Source organism: Myodes glareolus, chromosome 6, assembly GCF_982192425.1.
Source record: "Myodes glareolus chromosome 6, mMyoGla1.1, whole genome shotgun sequence".
Classification (NCBI taxonomy): Eukaryota; Metazoa; Chordata; class Mammalia; order Rodentia; family Cricetidae; genus Myodes; species Myodes glareolus.
Genome location: NC_142031.1, coordinates 24,255,597 through 24,274,207, shown reverse-complemented (window position 1 = coordinate 24,274,207; position 18,611 = coordinate 24,255,597). Strand labels below are relative to the sequence as shown.

General features: G+C 47.6%; 1 protein-coding gene across 3 annotated transcripts in view; it reads right to left on the bottom strand.

Annotated features, from left to right (window-relative positions):
* The window catches only part of Arhgap25 (Rho GTPase activating protein 25), a 76,369-nt gene that overhangs the window by 20,745 nt on the left and 37,013 nt on the right, over positions 1-18,611 (bottom strand). For 2 of the 3 annotated variants that reach the window (XM_048416413.3, XM_048416412.3), the window contains exons 3-4: positions 14,840-14,927; positions 12,223-12,339 (exon numbers count right to left, since the gene is read on the bottom strand). In XM_048416413.3, the coding sequence (XP_048272370.3) occupies positions 12,223-12,339; positions 14,840-14,927 (205 nt within the window). Of the gene's footprint in view, positions 1-5,564; positions 5,678-12,222; positions 12,340-14,839; positions 14,928-18,611 lie in introns of those variants that run through there. The other variant, XM_085690615.2, reaches the window with a different exon arrangement.

Here is an 18,611-nt window from a genome sequence, read left to right as displayed (position 1 = left end):
TTGAATTAATTAATTAGTGTTTGGATAGATGAGCACAGATATTTCACGCTGTTCAACTATTTTCATGGGGCAACTTTCTGCATGTTCAGCTCTAGGGTCAAGTGGTTTGTCCCGATGGTATGCAGATTGCTTTGCAAAAATATTTTTCCAAATTACACAGCCTCCAGCAAAGCAAGCGTGGGCCAGCTCCACCTTGGCTCTGTTAGCACCCAGCTCCATAATTTCCTCACCCCTGAGCCTGACAAGATTATATCTAAATGAAAAGAGCCACTGCCCACCTGCTCTCCCCATGAGCTCCAAGGCTTCTTCCCTTTAGGTTCAGAGGGCAATGGCTTCAGTTCTGTCTGAACCTGGGCTCTGTCCTACAAGCTGGCCCTTCGCAAAGTCTCCTGGTTCTCTGGATCCCTGACTCTCTGGCTGTTCTCCTCTCTCCAGACACTAACTAATACAGATTTAACCTACGAAGAACAGTATCGGACTCCCGAATCCTCTACTCCAGTATCTGGCATTTTCAAAATGCTGTTTGAGCACCGCTGCCCTGCTTCTAAGGTCATACACCTCATCCTCGGTTGCCACGGCAGCTCATTTCAGTTGGCCTCAGTGCCTGATGGTTCTCGTGGTATCTCAGATACCTCATGGTATCTAGTTCTGGGGTTGAGGGTATCGTCTATGATCCCAAATCTGCCCAGATGTTCCTTTAATGTATTTGGGTGCTGGCCTGACATCCACTTGCCCTTCTCACGTGACTAACCTGTCTTCAAAGGCGCCTCACTCCAATGCTCCCAAAACAGTGCTCGCCAGTTTCTATGTTCTCGAACATTCTTCTCCCTCCCATGTCTGCTCCCTTCCCTACCTCCTGGGGTTCTATTAGTCTCTCCTGGGACTTTTCCAATAGCATCATCTCTGCTGGGCCTTCTTGCTCTTGGGTAGAGAGACAACATCCTCACTGTGTGTGTTCTTCTTCCTCTCTGCTCACTGGTCTGTGGAAATGGGGCTACTGTGACTTGTGCATAGATGTCCGGGCATGTGACCATAAGCTCCTGTGGTTAGAAACACAGGTGAGGTCTCTTTGCTTCCCCCGGTGAGTCTGGCACAAGGAGGATGGGCAATAGATTTTGCTGAATTACTTGGAGGGTTAAGTATATTTAAACAAGTATTTTTCCAAAACTCATGGTTATTCTGACATTTCTTTGGTTGGAACCCTAGCAGTCATCACACAAATTAATCCAGTTTCCTCCACAACAATCGTCAAGTGCCTGGCATTGGCCAGCTGCAGCCTTGCAGAATGACAAGGAGCACAAAGACGTTGTCATTGCCTCCAATTAGCCAACTTCCCACTATGAAAATGAAAGGGCCACACACACACAAATACCAAGGCCATCAGAATGTTCAGGACCACATAGAACTGGGCTTCTGTTTACTATGAAAGGGGCTGGATAGATATTTCCACCACGCCAGAAGATCATGACTGAAATGATCTGACCTAAAACACAAGCTGCCATGGCACACTGGGAAATTCTCTCTGAGAGTGGAGCATGGACTGCGGGCACAGGTGGCCACCCGATCCAGATGTGGACAAATAGTCCAAATATTCTGAAAGCCAAGAGAAGTCTGATTTCTCTCTTCCCCTAAGCACATCAGCCTTCCCGTGTGCCCAGTCTGCACCCCCTTGCCACACTCAACCATTTGCATGCAGCTCTGGCCATGGGTTCCATTCCTCAATATGACTGTCCCCTTCCAACAGGCCTACCCTGTCAGGTCTGACTTTGTCAGGCCACTGAGAACTATGAGATATGCAGATAGCGTTATATCCTAGTACTGTGCTATTCTGGTCTCATGAGACGTTGGTTCTGAAGCTTCACTGCTCTGGGCTTCCCCACCTGTACACTCACTATCCCACCCTCCTCCCTGCTTCAGCAGGTCAGGTGACTCCTTCGGGAGGAAAGAGATGGCCAAGGATGGCTCCCCCAGACCCTGTCTCTCCACCCTCCTCCTCAATAGGGTCGTCCCTCTGGGTTCCCTCCTTCACAGCCCATTGGATTTATCCAGTTCCCAACCTCCCAACCCGTCTCTCCCATCTCTGCATCAAAACTTCCCATCTCTTTGCATCAAAACTTCTCAGTGCTTTCTGACACCCTCCCAGTGGCCAAGTCCTCCTTTGGTGTTGGGACGATTCTTTACCCGCTGGTCTTTTCCAAACACTGATAATGTTGTGCTGCCTGTCCTTCAATTCCTCTCCACATGCCTACAAAACTTTCACTCTCATCCTGATGGCTCCCCTATGCCTCCTTTATACGTCTCCACACATTTGGGTACCACCTCCAAACCAGTAACCATCATAGCTCTAGCCCACGCCCACTCCCTCCTCTATTGCCCTCAGAACACACAGAACAGCGACTCTGCCCGTGTCTTCTTCAATCCCTCATTCCTCCTGCTTCCTCTTCAGTCCCTGCTTCCCACACGGCATTCCTCACAGCCCACAGCATTCAGTCACCCAGGTGCCATGAGAACACAATGGCTGACGACAGATGTCTAACACAAATGGACCAATTAGCAAGACTGAGAGCATCATGTTGGCGTTATCCCTAAACACTCTGGGTCACCCGGAACACGTTAACTCACTCCAGCCTCACTGCCACTGTCTATGGCATTACAATTTGGAGGGAGGGACAAAACTGAGCTCCTTGCCAATTTCTTCTGCAGAATGGACAAAGTCACAAAACGTCTGCAGGCTCTTTGACGTTTGAGATGGTGTGAAAATAAAAAGCAGGCTTGCACTTAGAAACTCCCAAGCTGATGGCTTTCTTCTCACACCCCCTAGACACCCAGTCTTTCTGAGTTTGGAAGACTTGGGGAGGGGGTGGAGCCATCTCTGAATCCACAGATCCCCCATTCCCGCCTCTCCTCTATCGCCTCTTATGTAGCGTTGCCGTGATTTATTTAAGCAGCATTCTTCCGCGAGCTGTGAGCGCCGCAGAGAGAGACAGCCCGTCTGGTTCACCTATTTTTATCTCCTGGCACAGAAGCTGCCTTAGACTTCAGGAACATTCCACCTGCTGTCTCCCGTGCTCCCCACTCATCCCTCTGCTCAGCATTTCTCCAAACTCCCTCTTGTCGAGGAGACCAGTGGCCTTTATGTTTTTCAATTGTAGGGTTAGATTTCTAGGGCTCATGTCGGCTGTTCAGTCAGCAGCTGGGGCACAGTAGGTCATGACCCCCTCTTGCTACACTTCCTAGTGGCTCCTGGAACTACCCTCTCTGGGTTCCTCATTCACATCATCGTCTGCTCTTACCTTCCTCCAAAGCGTCTTCCTTTCTCCCTGACCTCCGAGCGTTAGCTTGTCCCCCAGAACTCTCTTCCTGCCCTTGCTCACTTCCTCATAAACTCATGACTTTAAATTCCTCCAGGAAGAAGTATCCGAACTTCATATCTGTGGCTCAGAACTTGGCCAAAGCAATTCTCTCTATGGAGAACTTGCCATACTCCCTAGAGACAAGAGGGCCCCTGTGTCCCTTACTCCATGAAAGAAAGCACCCTAGGTTTATCTTGGTCAGGTTTGATCATTCGTCATCACAGATCACATTGTGTGGAATTCAAAGCAGACCCTGGTATTCAACTCTCCACCCCACCCCAGTCTCTCTCTCTCTCTCTCTCTCTCTCTCTCTCTCTCTCACACACACACACACACACACACACACACACACACGCACATGCACGCACACACAGAAACGCACTGACTGTATTGTCTCGTTCTCTTGGTCCTTGTCTTTATTCCCTTTTTTTTGTGGGGAACAGGGTTTTCTGTATAACAGCCCTGGTTGTCATGGAGCTTGCTTTGTAGACCAGGGTGGATTTGAACTCACAAAGAACCACCTGCCTCTGCCTTCCAAGTGCTGAGATTAAAGGCATGTGCCACCACCACCTGGTTCTTATCCTTACCTTTGCTTCTAGGTATACATAGAAAAATCTGGACACAGGGACTGAAAGAGAGGCAGCCCAAGGACAAAAACTGGAGAGGCCAGTGAAGGAGAGGCCAGTGAGGCAGGTGTTGCTCTGGCCTACCAATGTTGTAGTAGATGCCTTCAGGGCATCTGGACTTCATAGTTCTGCTCTCGGCAGCAATGTAAGGCCCAATAAAATCATTCACCAGAACTCATTGTCACTCTGAGTCAATCACTTAGCAGAAGTGCTTTCATCTTAACAGTTATAAAATTCAACCTATTAATTACAGTCATTGTATGATATGCAATATAATTTTTGCAGCAGTTGACTGGTTTTTTTAAAAAAAAACTTTATTATTAAAAACTTACAAATAAAAGTATCACATACCAAAATAAACTGGGTTCAGATTAGGAATCTCTCTAAGACCTCACTTCAGACAATTGATGAATGCCAATTCTAACTGTATATCAGCTCATTAAGATGTACAGACTATGGTCTGGCTAATTTTTGAATGTGACAATTGATTGATTTACTTGGGCTAATCTGAAGCCAGAAACTGAAAAGTTAGACTCAGGTTTGAAATTTGGCTAAGACCATACTTTTTTTTCTGGGGCCCTCTGTGTAGCAGTTCAATCTGTCTTTATTAAAGTCAATGGGAAGTCTGGCTCCTGTCTTATAAAAAAGGCAAGAAAACAAAACAGGGACTGGGGAGAAGGCACAGTGGGTAAAGCATTTGCTATTCAGACACCAGTACCCGGTCTTGATCACAGCCTTAGTCCCCGTGAGGTGCAGACTGCCAAACCCCAGGTCTCACTGGTCATCAACCTAACCTATGAGTCCCAGGCGTGTTTGTGAGAGACCACATCTCCAAACACAGGTGGATGACTCCTGAGGAATGACACCCAAGGCTGACCTCTAAATTCCATGTGCACACACTCAATGCACACACGTGCACATACACATGAACGTGCACACACACAAAGTTTTTTTTATTTTAAGGAATGGGAAAATAGCTCAGAGCATTTGCCTATCATGCAAGAACTCTTGGGTTTTATACCAGAGTAGCCCCCACAGAGTCACTGTAATGATCTTTAAGACATCAACCATGTTCAGGAAGGATCCAAGGCTAGAGGCCTCCGGGGGCTTCTCCCACCATGCTACAGTGCCAACTATACCACCCTACCTCATACTTCCCGCATTTTCCCCAGTTCTCAGACCTGAGGCTTTGAACAGAAGACGCTTTGTCCTGATAGCCCCCTGACAGTAACATCTTGTTCTCATAGATGAGACAGCTGCCCCTTCTGTTCCCTGTCCATCCATCTTCCACCCTCTGCTCCAGAGATTCCTCCCCAGAGTGGCTACAAAACCCCAGGACACTGAGCGGTTTAGGGAAGTGAAAATGGATAGATCAGCAGTGAGCTCCCCCTCTGTCTTGTCCCTCCTCTACCACCACTCGGCTTCTTTGAGTCCCTTGCAGAGCCAGACCCCAGCACCGCCTCTCTGTCAGCTCCAGGTTCCCCAGGGCTCAGTTTCAGACGCATACCCTGTCCTGACAGGAGAGCAGAGAGAAGCTGAGAAAAGTCCCCTATCGTGGAAGAATGATCAAATAGGAAAGAAATACCTTTCTTTCGGAGCTTGGGGGCTCTCTTCCTGAAGTCCCAGCAAAAGAGGAGCGCCAGGGTGGGAAAGCCACAGCCCAGTTCCCAGCGCGGCATCCTGGGGACGTGAGGCATGGCTGCCGAGCGCTCTGCCTCCGAGGAGTCAGTCTGGCCTCTCTGCCTGCACTGCTAGAGCTAACTGTCTTCTCTGACTTCCAGCTCAGCACATGCTTGCAAAGGCTGTTCAGGTTCTGACTCCTGGGCGGAACCCTAGGGATGTGTCGGCACCTGCCCGGCCCTTTCCCAACACTTCTCCCTACTCCCTACTCACCTTTACACACAAGAGGCTCCCTTGGCTTTCAGAGAGTAAACATAAAGCTGCCAGAATACAATAAAAATAAGTGCCTCCTTTTACTTAGCAGCTAATTGTCAGCCGCCATTCAGGGGACAGCTCAGAAGCGGGTTAAAAGAAAGAAAGAAAATCCCACACGCAAGCGTTTACCAGCATTGCACCATATATCAAGCTGTCTGGCAGCAACACAGAATGCCACTTAGCCTTTATGAAGCCAGCCCACCCTCTCCTGGAAAGCTTTCAGAGACATGCATGGCTTAGTCAGGGTCTTCTGAGACAATGATCTCAGAGGTAGGCTGTTGGGTGAAGCGAGTCAGCTACCCCCCCACACACACACACACACTTTACGAAGACAGAATGGATGGCTGTAACTGACCCTGTGCACCTAGAGACCACCACAGAGGTCCAGGCAGAGAGAGAACTGCCAGGAAGGGCCTGGGGCCGTCTCACACTGCCAACCAAGTGTTCATCCCTCTGTCATCCCCAGCCAGGAGTTGGGACTCATCTTTGACACCACCTTCTCTCTCCACACGGAATTCACACCCAGGTCTTGGCAATGCCACCTCTAGAACGCTGTGCAAACCTGTCTGATTCTCCCAGCTCCACTGCCCTCGTCCTATACAAGCTGCCTCTCATCCACTCTTGCCTGGATGACAGCTCCAGCTCCAGGTCTACCACCTTTTCTCTGGGCCTCCAGCCCAGGCAATGATGCACACAGCAACTAGAATAAAGTTTTAAATGTAATCTGACTTTACCACCTTCTTTCTTGAACCTTTCTCCAGAATGGCTGTCTGTTGGTCCTGGTGACCAAGGCATTCCCCAGCTGTCTCTACTGCTACCACCTACCCTCACCCCCATCTCAAAACCCCAGCACACACTCCCCTTTCTGTCTCAAGACATTTGCAGCTTCTGTCCCCTTTGATATAGACACCATTCCTTTGCCCGATTCTCTGCCTTGTTCACCTCCCCTGCCTATTTGGAGTTCAGTGAGTCATTCCTGGTTCAGAAAAGCCTTCCTCAATCTCCTTCACAAAACTTTACTTTGTTTCTGGCATTTTCCTTCCATGATGCATTTTTATTTTATAAGGCAGTTTCTCACTCTAGCCTGGCCTGACCTAGAACTCATTCTGTAGCCCAGGCTGGCTTCGAACTCTCAGTGATCCTCCTGCCTCAGGCCCTAAGTGCTGGAGTTATAGGTATGAGCAACCACACCAAGCCTTCATAGCGTTTTTTAAAATTATTGTTTTATATTATCCCTTGGTTTTTAAATTTTAATTTTAGTGTCTTTTAGTAGACTGAGTTCCTTGAGTCGTTTCCTCCTCTCCCTCCAGGGGGAGAACCAGAGGTCTTTCTCCCTAGTGTCGGCGAGTCATCAGTAGAGAGTTTCAGAGTAAATGAACGGATGCACACCTTTCTTATATTTAGGAGCTGGAGGAAGGGGAGATAGGGAGTTAGTAGAAATAATTAAAAATTCTCAGGCTTAGCTAGAAAGAAAGACGAGGTCACACAGAATAATGGATGGTACATCCCACAAGCTGCATTGTGCTGGGGATTGTGAAAACATGTCCTGAAGGGTATAAGGAAATAAAAGACCAGAGGAAGAAAAAATCCTTGAGGTTTATAATAAGTCAATATTTACATTGCATAAGCCATGTGTTGGCAAATCCACCATGAAACCTAAACAAAGGAGCTGAACCCTGTCCTCTACCTGCAGCTTCAGTGAGAAGGGTGAAACCTAACACAGAACTCCTGGACCAGGAGCCGCTGAGCAAGCACCCAGAGGGCAAGGGAAACAGTCAACAGAGATGCCATCTGCAGCCTGGATGCCTGTCCCCGGGGACAGAAGCCAAGTTTCACCATGATGACTTGAGAGTGTGGTCTCGATGCTGAGAGGAGAGGAGTCTGGAAAACACACACACACACACACACACACACACACACACACACCAGAACTGAGGCCTGGGATGAGCTATTAGAAGCTGATTGCCTCTGTTCTCTTTTCCTGCAAGACTTTGAGATCACATCCCCAGCTTCCAGGGCACTGTGGCTCTGGCCCGTCTATCCAGCTGGTCCTCTGTAAACAGCGAGTCTGCTGAGAACACCCAAGCAGCTGCTCCCCGAGGAGATGTGAGGAACCTGCAGAGCCTGCCAGAAAGGAGGGACATCTGAGAAGCTGGGAGACCTTGAGGCCACCTCTTCAGCAGCAGGAGCAAGAGAAGGTGTCTGTTCTGCCCAGAGTGGCTTCTCTCATTTGAGGCTGGCACTCAGGTGGGCTACAGGTGTCAGAGAGCCCCCCCCCATGGGAGGCAAGGCTCTTCAAGTCCAGCTACCATTCTGGCCAGTTCCCACACTTTAATCGGCTTTTCTAAGGATGTCATTGAATCAAAAAGAACTTCAGCAGGACGTGCTGTTACCTTCTTCCATGGGAAGAAGTCCTTTCTTGGTGGACATCAGCCAATGGCAAGAATAGCCTGGGACAGTGACCCAGAGGGACTCTGATGTGGAGAGGTTCCTCCTTAACCAGTCCATTTAACACAAGCCAGGGACTGTTTCCATCCCGGGAGACACAGAAAAAATCAAATCCTGCCATACAGATTGAAGTTTTTATCCCAGTGAGGAGGACTATGAAACAAACACTTACCAAGTAAGGAAGGGTTTACATGCCAGAGAGAAAAACAGAGAACAGAGGATTAGGGAGGGCTGGACTAGGTAATGAAAGCTACTAAATGTTCAACAGAATGACCCAATGGGGAATTACTGAGGTGATCTTTAAGCAAAAACCTGAAGAAAACCAACCAACCAGACAAAAGGTACACAAGTAACCAAGTCAAGCAGAGGATTCAAAACAGAGAAGAGAAGGCGCAGAGCCCCTAAGGCAGGCGCGCGCATATGGTGTTTGAGGCTGGTGATGCTGGAGAGGAACGGACATGGGGGCAGGAACTAGAAAACAAGGACAAAGAGATAACAAAGGAACGTTGTGCATTGTGAATCCATAGGAAGCCTTTACTTTGAGAAGGGAAGAGTAGGAAAGGATTGAGCAGAGGGGTTTGACTTGACTTGACATGACATTAGCATGTCTGTCAGAGGGCAGATGAGCAAGGTTAGTGGTGGGCTTGAGCAGGAAGGGTTCTGTTTCTGAGCAGGTGGAGGAATGGAGGTAGTGAGAAGTGGCCGAGAATACATGGGAAATGCACAGCTGCCCTAGGGCTGGAAGGAGATGGCAATGTGTCTTGGTGATGTCACAGTTTTGGGAGTATGTCCAGCAATCCAACTGCAGCTCATTGATGGCACCGTATGCCCTGCCACTGTCCCTCTCCAGATAGTCTCCTGGGCGTGGCCACCTACCCTTTCATGTCTGAAGTTCCCTCATTTAACGTGGGAAGAACCTACGAGGGATGTCATGGCTGTAGTGAAGCTCCGTTGTCTGCAATCCATGTTGGGTCCGTGGGAATGACTTTTCTAAGAAGTGCCGTATGACACTTGTCTTTACAAATCCAACTTTTACCTCACCTGTAACCGACTTAATAATGTGCTTTGAGATCATTTAGAACTATGCACTCATTTGGCTTCCACACTGCGTCCCAGCTGCTTAGACTAGCGACTCCTAAGAGAAGCAACCTCATTCATCTTACGATACTTTGGATTCCAGAGTGAGGTACCATGCTACCTATTTCTCCTTCGAGGCTCAGCTGTGCACCTGCCTCAGAACAAGGAGTGTGCCTGTAAGATGTGGTTACTAAACTAAAGACCATCTGCTGGAAGCAGGAAGGCCTTGAAAGCAACACCCCCAACAAACATGATGCAAACGGCTCGCAGATACCGACCGATGCTATCTGGCTCTGGCTTCGTGAGCTGTTCTGAGTCAGTCGGGCCCTAAAAACAATTTTCTCAATTTCCCCTCTTCGAGACTCCTAGAAAAGATTGATCAAGACAGAAGTTCTTCATTCCTTTTTGAGACCACCTTTGCTGTTCAATAAGTAGATAGGGCAGCCTTTGGAGGGATCAGAACTCTTCAGCCTCAGGTAAATGATGCCAAGGGTCGGTTTCCTTTACTTTACTCTGCGACACTGCCACATTGATCCAGTGAGTAGTCATCACACCACAGCTAACACGGTTCCCCAAATAAGCCCATAGTGCATCCTCCACTCCCAGCACTAAACTCAGCTTCCCTCTCAGGGTGGTGGCTGACAGTTTGATGAGAGGAATCCTTTGAGTATGGGGACAGGGCACAGCAGGCAGCAGGGCCGGTCTCCTCCAGGCTGCTGGGGGCACAGGTCCCAGTGAGAACACAGAGCAGATGCCAAGGTAGATAACACCCATGACCCCTGCCGATGACCAAAACCCTTCACTAGGAAAAGGGCGTGTCAGCAGGCCCTTGGCCTTGCAGTCCAGGACTTAATGAAGGTCATGGTGAAGACATTCCAGAGGGCACAGCACAGGATCAAGCTTTCATATGTTAAAAATTAATAAAAAAAAAATCAAAGCTTCTTCTTGGCACAGTTCCCATCATGGACTTGGGAAACAGCCAGGGGAGCTACAGAGCTTTCTGTGCATTGGTGCCGACGTTAATGACAGCCTTGGCAGACATTCTTATTCTGAAGGCTTCTTCTCCAAGCCCTTCCTGGTGGGCCACAGGACCCATGTCCCCAGGCGGAATCCTGACCTCGGCTGAGCCAGGTAGAGTTTCTTTCTCTGGAGTTAACAATGGGGCTGCAGAGGTTGAGTTAGTGCTGGCAGCAGAGGTACAGAGAAGTTGACTGGCATAAGAATAAATGTGGGATAAGTGTGGGCACGAGGGACCACTGGCTAGACCGGAACAAGGCAGGCATGCAAAGAGAAGTCAATAGGTGAAGGCATCGCCCAGAGAAACTAATAGAATTTTCTTTTTCAGTTCCTGAACCTGTGGGGTCCATGGCAGTCCCTGTTTTCAGTGCATCTACCCAGCAACCCTTTCTGCTACTTAACATCATTGGATGTGATTTCTATTCTGCATCAAAACAACCTTTGGAATGACTCAATAAGATTCTTTGGTAGGGACTAGAGAGATGGTTCAGTAGATAAGAGGAGACCTCTCTTTGCAGAGGATGCGAATGTAGATCCAGCATCCAAAGGCAGCCCACTGCCTGTAGCTATGACTCCAGGAGATCTCACACAGCTTTCTGACCTCCACAAGAACTACATGCATGTACATGCCTGCGCACACATACATGCACATACATTCATGAGTTTGCATATACACACACACGTACTCATGCATGCATACACAAATAATAAAAATAAACCTTCAAAAAGATTTTATAGTAACATGAAATAACTAAGTGACAAAACATATAAAATTTCATACATTCTACATTTATAGTTCAGAAAAAAATATATGTACACACAACCCTGGTTGGAACAAAGAAGCATTAAAAGTACTCAAATGGCTGGGGTTTTTTTCAATTTTACATAACATATTTTGGTATTCTTATAATTTCTGAAAGAAATTGTTGGGAAATAAAATCAATATTTAACCATGAATGCTTCCATAAATGAGTTCTAAAATAAAAGACAGCATCAATAATTAATTACATATTTATAGTTTTCCTGGAGTCAACACAAGTAGCTCACTTCCCTAAAATGTTGGAAAATGGTATTTTGTGAACTTACAAATTTGAGTTATTTTACATTTTTATAAAATGAAGAAAACATGCTAAATTCACATCTGTTGATCTTATACATATTTGGCATCAGGTTTTTGTTGTTTGTCTTTTATAGTCCAATCATTGCCCAAGGGTGAAAATATCACTAGGATGCCCAGAGACCTCAAACAGTTTGTATACCCTAGAGAGAGCTAAATGCGAAATTTACCACACATTTGTAAGATCCCTGTCTTCTGGGGGACAGCTGTCCTTCTGTACTGACCAGCCTTGGTTGTCCCTCTTGTCCTTAGACTTCTTGGATCCATAACAGATAGACCCATGGCACAGAAAGACCCAAGGCTACCAGTAACTCAGCTCAGCTAGCCAATCTCTTCATCTCAGAGACAGGACTTTAGCCAAAGTGGAGAATCCCTTACTTCAGGGTGTCACATTCCTTGGCTGGACAAGGCAAAGGGCTTACTGTGATTCTATTTGGTCTGCAGTTGGCTCTTTGAGGTAAGCTAGGAGGATGGCGAGATACCCAGAAGCCTCTTTTCCCATACTCAGCAGAGGACCTGACCATGCCAGTGGCTTCAGAGGTCTCTGAGCCTCTCCCCTGAACACTGCACAATGAGAGATGGTGCCTGGAGCCTGCTTCCTCCTCCTCCCAGACCTGCTCAGAAATGGTTGTGCTGTGCCCATCCTTACCTCCAGAGGGCGTGCCGGCGACTCTCCTGAGGAACTTCACCCACTCCTCCATCTCTACCTGAGAGCTGGCCATGAGGACATAGGAGTCTTGTCCCACACGATTCTGGTCACATGAGGCTGACGGAAAGAGTAGCACATGGGAAGGTTGTAGAGCAGGAGGAGCCAGAGCCACGGGGATGGGGGAAAAGCTGAACCTGGTCTCTTAGTTCAGTGAAGCACTGAGAGTCAAAACAGTGCTGTCCAGCCTCGCTCAGTGACCCTGGGTCTTGGTCCACTCCTGTGGCTCTAGCCAATAGCATATTCCTATTGACGAGTCACTGAAGACAGGACTCACAATTGCCCTGGCTTTGGCAGAGGGCCACTTCCACAGAGGTCAGAAGCCATCTGCTACTGACAGGAAGAGCAACTACAGCATTCAGTTCAGCATTCAAGGAGACGTCTTGTTTTCATGCCCCCAACCAGTGCTTCTCAAAGCAGCCTGAGCTCAGCTGTGGTGATCTGGGAGGGAACAAAAGCTCCAGGCGAGAGGGACAATGGGTGCCAGAGAGCCATTCTCATAGAGCAGGTGTCTCTCCCATCACAGGCTGCTGGGACCACACAGAGTCTCGCAGAGGATGAGTTTCCAGCACTCACTTAAGGGGCACAGGGAGACTGTCGGGGCCTCGTTTACATTCTTGCTTTAGTAAACAGAGTAAAGTTTAAATGGGTCAAGGGGCAGAAAGATGGTGGAAAAGACAGGACAAGTGTTGCAGGAGGGGACAAAAATGAGGAAAAGTGGCAAAAGAAGAAATGAGGGAAAGAAAGGAACTTAAAGTCTTCCTACGCCTCCTTGCAGGCAGAAAACTGCAGATACAGAATTTTCTTTAGCTGATAAAGGCATTAGAAGGGACAAAAATAATAGCAATCCCTTCGATCACCAGATGCTGTTGAAGCCCCCTCTTCCTACAATGCCAGGTCATCTGAGAGAGAGCCTATTCCAATTGTCCCAGGGACACAGCCCCGGATTTTCCTGCAGAAACCAGCTTCCCAGTCCCTTTAGTTCTGGTCTCTTGGACTTAGCACCACCAACCCTTCTTTCTCAGTTTGGGGTGAGCCAATTCAAAACGCATCTTATCAGTCTCTTCTCCATGAAAGCCTTTCTCGTGGGTGTCTCCAGGGGTAGACCTGGAAGCAAAACATGCTCAGGGAAGAACTAAGATGACCTGAGTAAGTGCAGGCTCCCTCTGAGATGGAGTAGGGCATTGCGGTGTTACCAGCTTACAGTCATTAGGACCTAAGCCCGGAGATACCAGGTATCTGACCAGTCAAACCCTGGGCACGACTGCTGCCTTCCTCCTCCCTACAAATGTCCTGCTGGGCAGAACCTAACTGGTGTCCTTCTCTGCCAAGAACACACTTCAGTCTGCTACACCATCAAAACACATCTTGATTTACTGGCGGCAGGAGCCCCTTTGGTTCTTCCGTGAGAAGCCCCATCAGAAAACTTTCTTTAGCCACCACCCCTGACTTGCCTTGTTGCACGAGTCTCCTCACTAATATCCATCCCCGCTCCGTTCTCATCCTTACGACTTACATTTTACTCTCAAATCACATGAATTTTGAATATGAGCCGTAGCATGTCACCACACTTAGAATGGCCCAGTGGCTTTGCATCCTTCTGGCATAGATGTCCAATTTCTTATAATTGCCGAGAAAGGCCTATCGAATCCCCATTCCTGAAATCATGTCACCATGACCACACTGATCCATGTGGAATTCTCTGTCACATAGAGGCTTGGTCATCCCTGTCCTCAGAAAGACTTCCCCCTTCCTAAGTTTACCCCAGTTCCACGTTCTCAGTGACACACCCTCGGCCTGCTCCATGATTGGTGACGAAGCAACCGCCTCCATCCCCTCAGACAGAACGTGTTCTCTCTTTGCTTTAGCTGCTGTCCTTTCCGTAAGATTACATAATTCGCCTGTGCTATGGGCGTGATGCTGGACTGTACGCTGCGTGTGGCTGTTTCCGTTCTTTGAGCTCCAGCCCTATAGCAGCCCCAGCTCTCAGCGGATGCCCAGCACCTTTGCTGTTGGATGAGAGATGGCATCTCCTAAAATGCTACGTACGGAGGCTGAGAGGGGTGTGTTACCCAACAGGAGAACCCCCACGCCTGTTCTCAAGCTGACGGTCGGGCAGAAGGGTAGAGATGCTCTCCCTCTTCTGTGAGTTAAATACGCACTACGGTGAGCCTTAGACCTGAGGTCTGCCCAGACAGGGCCCTGATCAGAAATCCTGTTTCCTATGGCACCATGACCTTCTGCAAGAGGAGGACAAAGAGATGACCTAAAAATGTTCCATAGTTAGTCCAGGCTGCGTGGAGCCTTGGAAACGACTGCAGGAACATGGGTTCTAGGTCTGGGATTTCTATATGCCCACCGTGTGTGTAAATAGGAAGACACTGTGGCAGGAAGAGACAGAGACGGACGGTGAGATGGACATCTCGAATGCTGAACCGAATGCCGTAGCTGCTCTTCCTGTCAGTAGCAAATGGCTTCTGACCTCTGTGGAACTGACATGACTGAATGATGGCCCGTCACCTTGACTTCTAGGTGTGAGGTGGAAATGCAGGCTACCTACCTGGAATGACTTCGAAGACAAATTTCCCGGCTTCCTCGGGGTTTGTGGCGATTTCTTTGACTGTGCTGCCAGGCAGATACATGCAGCCCTGAAAGAGCAAAGGTTATGCTTGTGATGTAATCGGCAACTTCTTACCTAGGAAGCAGCTAATTTGGGGAAACAAACGAGATGCTAACAGTGAGTGAGGAGGGCAAGCAGAGGAGCAGGAAAGCTGCCTCCAGTCGCAAGGACATCCATCCCTCTGACTCAGGTCTTGGCCAAGGTGAGTGGCAGTTGCTGGATCCCTGGGGAAAGCAGGGCAAGGGCCTGACTGGAGACACCTTGTCAGAGAGCCAAGTCACTTCTACCCTGCATGCACACAATGCTTCAGCACCGCATTGGGCTTTCCCACAGGACTGTTCACTAGATCCTCACAGCACCCGAGTGGCAAGGACCTCCACATCCACCTTTCCGATGAGATTTAGATTGGGAGCTAAATGACATGGCTGACTTCTCTAGACTTAGTTACTCCTGTTTTATATAAAAGTCGCGGAGGTTGAAGGTCAGATGTCAGGTCCTAAGCTGCCGTTATTCCAGTCTAAACAAAAACCAGCCACGGTGAAAGCATAAAGGACCAGAGGATTAAGACATTTCCAAAATAACATCAGAAACCTGGAAAAAGAAAGTTACCTGGGGTCTAGGAAGAAGGATGTCTGAGAGATAAAAAGAAAGAATAAGAAGGTAGAGGAGAGGGAGGGAGGAGGGAGGCAGGAGGGAGAGGAGGGAGAGAGGAGGGAGAGGAGGAGATGGCAAGAAGGAGCAGATAAAAAGGAGGAAAAGCTCCCTGTCTATCAGGTGGAGCTCTGCCATCCCTCTGCAACTTTTAATGCTGTCACCTGCAGGGCTCACTGTCTGGAGGTCACCTGGCTCCTCACACCATCCTTACGTCACATGACTGCTCTATTAGTCTGGGTTAGTGCGGCTCCAGAGGAAGAAAGCCTGTCATTTCTGTACAGGAAGGAATGCCCCCAGGAAGGGAAGTCACTTTCAGAGGTGCCTCTCTAAACTGTGACCTGGTACCCCGAATCACTTCATCACAAATTGTAAAGATAAAGTACTGGCGTTACTTCATGTTTGTATACTCTGTTGAGCAGCTGTGAGGTGCCAGGCCCTGCTCACTGCTCCAAACAGATTAGTGGAGCAGAGCCTCATGAGAAATCCAGAAAGGACTGTTCTCCCGATGGACGAGAAGAGGAAACGAGGCTGCAAGACGTTAATTAGCTGACCGAACACCACAAGTCACACTAAACAAGAAAATGTGAGAAACAGTAAGAATCCAGAATTCCTGATCAGGATTTCCTACCCAGACTTAGCTCAAAGAAGCGGCAGAGTTCGAGCCACACACCCTGAGCACCAACACTCCTGGTAGATCTCCCTGCCCAAAACTGTGCAGGGAGACCCTGGGACACTGTAACCAACAAGATGGTGATGAGAGGAAGATGCCCTGGGGGTAAAGGTGGGACAGGGAAGAAGAAAAGGGCTCAAGCACCTGCCGCTGCTGTCACTCACTTTACAGCTGGCCTGGGTGGGTTCCGAGTAGAGACGGGGCAGAACCAGAGTGCATGGCTCCCAAAAGCAGATCGAGGTGCATTCCAAACCACTAAAGCTTACACTATGTGAGTGCATGGTAAATGATTTCATATCCAAAAGAATAAGGTGAGGCTGGAGAGATGGCTCAGCGGTTAAGAGTTCTCTCCTAAAGGAGCCGATTTTGGTTCCCAGCACAGTGAGTGTTCCCATAGCTTCAGCTCCAGGACACAGTTCCCAGCACATATCCCCCTGCCTCCCACATAATTACAAAGTAAGAAAAGAAAAAGATAGTGTTACCCCAAGCTTGCCACTTCTTGTTCTTTCCCACGCCTTTCTATTATGTCTGGGGTGGGATTTATCCATGCAGTAGAAATTTTGTGGAGCACTATGTGCGCTATTGCAAATCTTCTCAGCTCTACCTTCCGTGACTTCATGTGGTACTTAGATTTTTATTTCAACTTTATTTTATGTATATGAGTGTTTTTGCTGAATGCTATCCGTGTGCCATGTGTATGCCTGGTGCCTGTGGAAGCATAAGAAGGTTTGGAGTTACAGACAATTGGAGCTGCCACATATGTCCTGGGAATCAAACTTGGGTCCTCTGGAAGAGCAGCCAATGCTCTTTGCTGCTAGGCCATCTCTCCAGCCCTCATGTGGTACTTTGAAGCAAACATGAAATGAATATTTACACCACAGAAATATTGGCAAATCCTACACAAAGTTTGCCATCAGGGAGCCTGTTGTTAAACACGTCACAGCACTGACAGGCCTGTTGGGCTGAATTCCTTCACTTTGAAATTTGGGACAAAGGTTTTCTGTGATGTCAGGGCACCATACACTTCCACCAACTGTGTGCAGTGTTCCTGTTCCCTGGCTTCATCCACTACCACTTAGAATGCTTCTCTTACTTTGGCAAGAGGACATGGTGGATCACTAATGTGTATTGTATGACACTGATCGTTACTGAGGTCAAAGTTCTAGTAGACGTTTATTGGACATTGTGTTTCTTTTGTAAATTTGGCCATTTTTTCTACTGATTTATTTGAATTTTTCTTGCAGTTTTGGACGAGTACTTTAAATTGTAAGGACATTTGTTTACTAAATATGCACATAGAGATTCCCATTTATTAGTGAAGCTTTATTTTTTTGCACTGACTTTCAGTTATGAAATAAACCATCCTTGTTTCTTAAAATGCAGCTCCCCTAAGCCCACGCAGTCAGCTGCTGTGTCTTCTGCATCTTTGCTAATGGGTGTTTCCCTTTTAAGTCTTTCCCCACATTCAGGAATGAGGAAATAGAGCATTACTTGTTTTCAAAAACCTAGCCTGTAGCTATAACTTGCAGTTCATTTCTAGACAGCTCCAGGAATCCCCAAAGCAGCAACAAATGACCACATAGTGAGTAGAACTAAATAGACGTGATCTGCATTTGAATGAGATGGTGGAGATGCAGGAAGACAGCAGGACAGTCTCCAGCTGTGGTTTGGGATAATAACGTGACCATCAGCTCAATTTCCAATAGTAAGACATTCAGCTTCTTTTTTAAAAAATTTCAGAGCATTTGTCTGGCAATGGTGGCGCACACCTTTAATCCCAGCATGCGAGAGGCAGAGGCAGGTGAATTTCTGTGGGTTCGGGGCCAGCCTGGGCTATGGTGAGTTCCAGGACAGCCAGGGCTTCATAGAGAAACCCTGTCATGAAAAAACAACAGCAAAAAAGTACCTTAAATTTCAGAATGCTTATACAGTCTATTATTTGCCATGATTATTGGTGACATTGTAGAACAATATTCAATACTAAGAAACAATATTTGTGACATTTTGCCACTTTCATGAAATGAAATCCTTATTTCACACTTAAAGGAAAACTTTTTAAGTGTCTATGGCCAGGGAATGCTGGACTTAGGCAGTTACTTCTTGATGGGAATTGTGATCATTTTTATCTGTGTTTTTCTAATGATCTAAATTTCCTACCATGTACAAGTGCAGCTTTTCCAGACAAATATGTAGTACAACACACAGCAAAATATGTCCTTTGTAAGGAATAATCATTCTAGCCCTACAATCTTCATTTTTAGATCTGAAATGAATGTGTTGTTTTATCGATCTTTTTTTTTAGCCACTTGGTAGGGGTTGTGCGGTTTCTTCACTTGCCCTCTTGGTCCAATTACTATATTCACAGATTTCATAATAAACTGTCCTTGC